This window comes from Pterocles gutturalis, unplaced genomic scaffold (assembly GCF_000699245.1).
Source record: "Pterocles gutturalis isolate BGI_N339 unplaced genomic scaffold, ASM69924v1 scaffold31218, whole genome shotgun sequence".
Taxonomy (NCBI): Eukaryota; Metazoa; Chordata; class Aves; order Pterocliformes; family Pteroclidae; genus Pterocles; species Pterocles gutturalis.
Window position 1 is genome coordinate 1 of NW_010119015.1, and position 2,331 is coordinate 2,331.

Consider the following 2,331-nt stretch of genomic DNA (forward strand, 5'->3'; position numbering starts at 1 on the left):
CTGTTAGCAACAAGAAACGCTTGTGTGCCAACCCGAAGATGCTGAGCATCACTTTGGATGGGGATCCCCCTCCTAATCAGCGCTAGAAAAAGCCACGTAATATTAAAAAAAAAAAAAAAAAGAAGAAGATAAAAGGATGCTTTCTGCTTAAAAAAAGCGGTTACCACCAGGAAGGACTCCAGCCGTTCAAGTAGTAGAGGCAGGGGGCGGGCGGGCAAATGCTCCGGGCATCTCGGTCGCTTTCTGCCCACCCAGCCGCATGTCCCATCTGCTGATTTCCGAAGCGATTTGTTTCCTTTTGGTTTTATACCTCCTGTTCTGGAACCAGATTTTCACCTGGGTCTCGGTGAGCTGCAGGTTTTTGGCCAGGTGGGCTCGCTCGGGAGCCGAGAGGTATTTTTGATGGCTGAATTTTCGCTCCAGTTCGATGACTTGGGTGTGGGAGAACGCCGCCCGCGAGCGCTTCGCCGGCTTGGGGGGACGCGGGGCGATGGGCAGGGCTGGCAGAGGGGGGGCACAGTCGGACAGGGGGGTCACCGCCGTGGCATCTGTGAAAGGAAAAAGATGAGAGTTAGAAATTGCCTGAATCGCTTGGTTTTTTTCCCTTCCAGAGAGCAAAATATTCATATTATATTGGAAATATTTTCATTTCACTGTCTTGAAGCCATATAAAGGAGTTTTTTCTTTCTGAATCATCCTTTTTTTCATTCATCTAAGCATCCATTCAACACGAACACACATTCAAGGGAGTGAAATAACACAGAAAGGGATATTTTGCAATGTTTACCCAAAACCTCACGGTAGGGTTGTTACAGACGTTACGGCATCGACGGCTCTTGAGATTTTTCTTGCAGAATTCCTACTTTAAGATATTTCTTTGAAACGTCCTCCTATGCCTATGGAAAAATCCTGATCCCCAGAGAAAGCAAGTTTCTGTGCTCAAGCTATGGAGAAAAGCTCAGGAATGGGAAACCTGCGCAGCTGGAAGCAGGCTGCAGGTAGGAAGCGCTGGAAAGAAATTCCTTTAACTTTTTTTTATTTTTTTTTTTCACCACTCAAAGGCAATGCCAAGAAACTTCGGGGCAGATTTTGAAACCTTCAGGCCTGGCTTTACCTGGGCTGGGATGGTGACTCTCAGGGTTTGCCTCCAAATTATTTATTTTTCAGTCACTTGAGCCACGACCCAGAAAGGTGCTGAGCTCCCTGGAAAGCATCACCTAAAACTCTTAAAACTTCTCAACTCGATGTATTTATGCAGTTTGTGTATTACCCAACTTGGGATGGAAATAGGCCAATTTTTTTTTTTTTTCCCCCCTTTCAGTCATTTCTTAGCATATTTTCTTAAGATGCGAACATAATGCTGAAGATACAAACAACGGGCTTCACTCCCAGCTCGTGTAAATCACTGGAGCCCCACTGACAGCCCCGGAGCTGCGCTGATTGACGCTCGCCGCTTTCGGGGAGATTTGCGATGGCTTTTAACGATTTTCCTAATAACCAACCTGAGCAGCCGTTTCCCAACTTGCTTTTTTGTAGCAGCTTCTTTTAATAGACTTGAGACCTAAAGCCAACATTCCCCTGGCAAGGGCTCTCTTAGCAAGCAAGAGCCGGTCGCTGGAGAGCTCCAAATTGCTTTTTTGGCCGTCGCAGCTCAGCCCAGGGCAGGGAAAAGCTGAGTCCCCTCCCGCAGCTCCGGCTACAATAAGAGAGGCAGTGGGCAAAAAAAAAAAAAAAAAATTGTTTCTGAGTGTGATTTTCACTGTGTTGCTTCTGCAGTGAAATGTTGTCGCCTGCACTGAATTCTGCAGTTGCGTCACCGCAAAATTTTGCGTCACCGCGCCGATGGCCGCGGGAAGGATGGGCACAGACTCTGGGCTGGCAGCCGGTACCCTGAGGTGGCCGGGGACCTTCTGCGTTAAAAGGGAACTTTATTTCCCAAGATATTGCAGAAATCTGTCAGCTGTGTGGTTTTTTTTTTTTTTTTTAAATGGCGTTTTTGGCAGATTCAGTCCTTTGAGTTCTTGGAAAGGTTTGCATGCAGTTGCTATTTCTCTTGATTTCTGGAGCCCAGCTACTCCCCGGAATTTAACACCCAGGTTGTTTTGGGATGCTCGAGGCACCCAAGTCTGGCTCCTGCCCGTCGCCTGCCCCTGGTTTTGCTGATCCCATCCCCACCCAGCACCTCCCACCCCCTTACCTGCATCCGCCTCCTGGGGTGTCCCTCGGAGCTGGTCTGAGGATGCTCCTGGGGGACGAGGGCTCCCAGGGGGGTGCCCTGGGGCCGAACCGCCCTCGATCCCCTCCGCTGTGGCTGCTCCCAGCTCCCCATCC

The 2,331-nt window shown here is 49.2% G+C and overlaps 1 protein-coding gene across 1 annotated transcript in view; it reads right to left on the reverse strand.

The window, feature by feature from the left end:
- Window positions 1–186: 186 nt before the first annotated feature.
- LOC104463919 (homeobox protein Nkx-3.1-like) overlaps window positions 187–2,331 on the reverse strand; it is a 2,290-nt gene continuing 145 nt past the window's right edge. The window contains exons 2-3 of the mRNA XM_010076433.1: window positions 2,198–2,245; window positions 187–548 (exon numbers count right to left, since the gene is read on the reverse strand). Of these exons, the coding sequence (XP_010074735.1) occupies window positions 187–548; window positions 2,198–2,245 (410 nt within the window). The remainder of the gene's footprint in view (window positions 549–2,197; window positions 2,246–2,331) is intronic.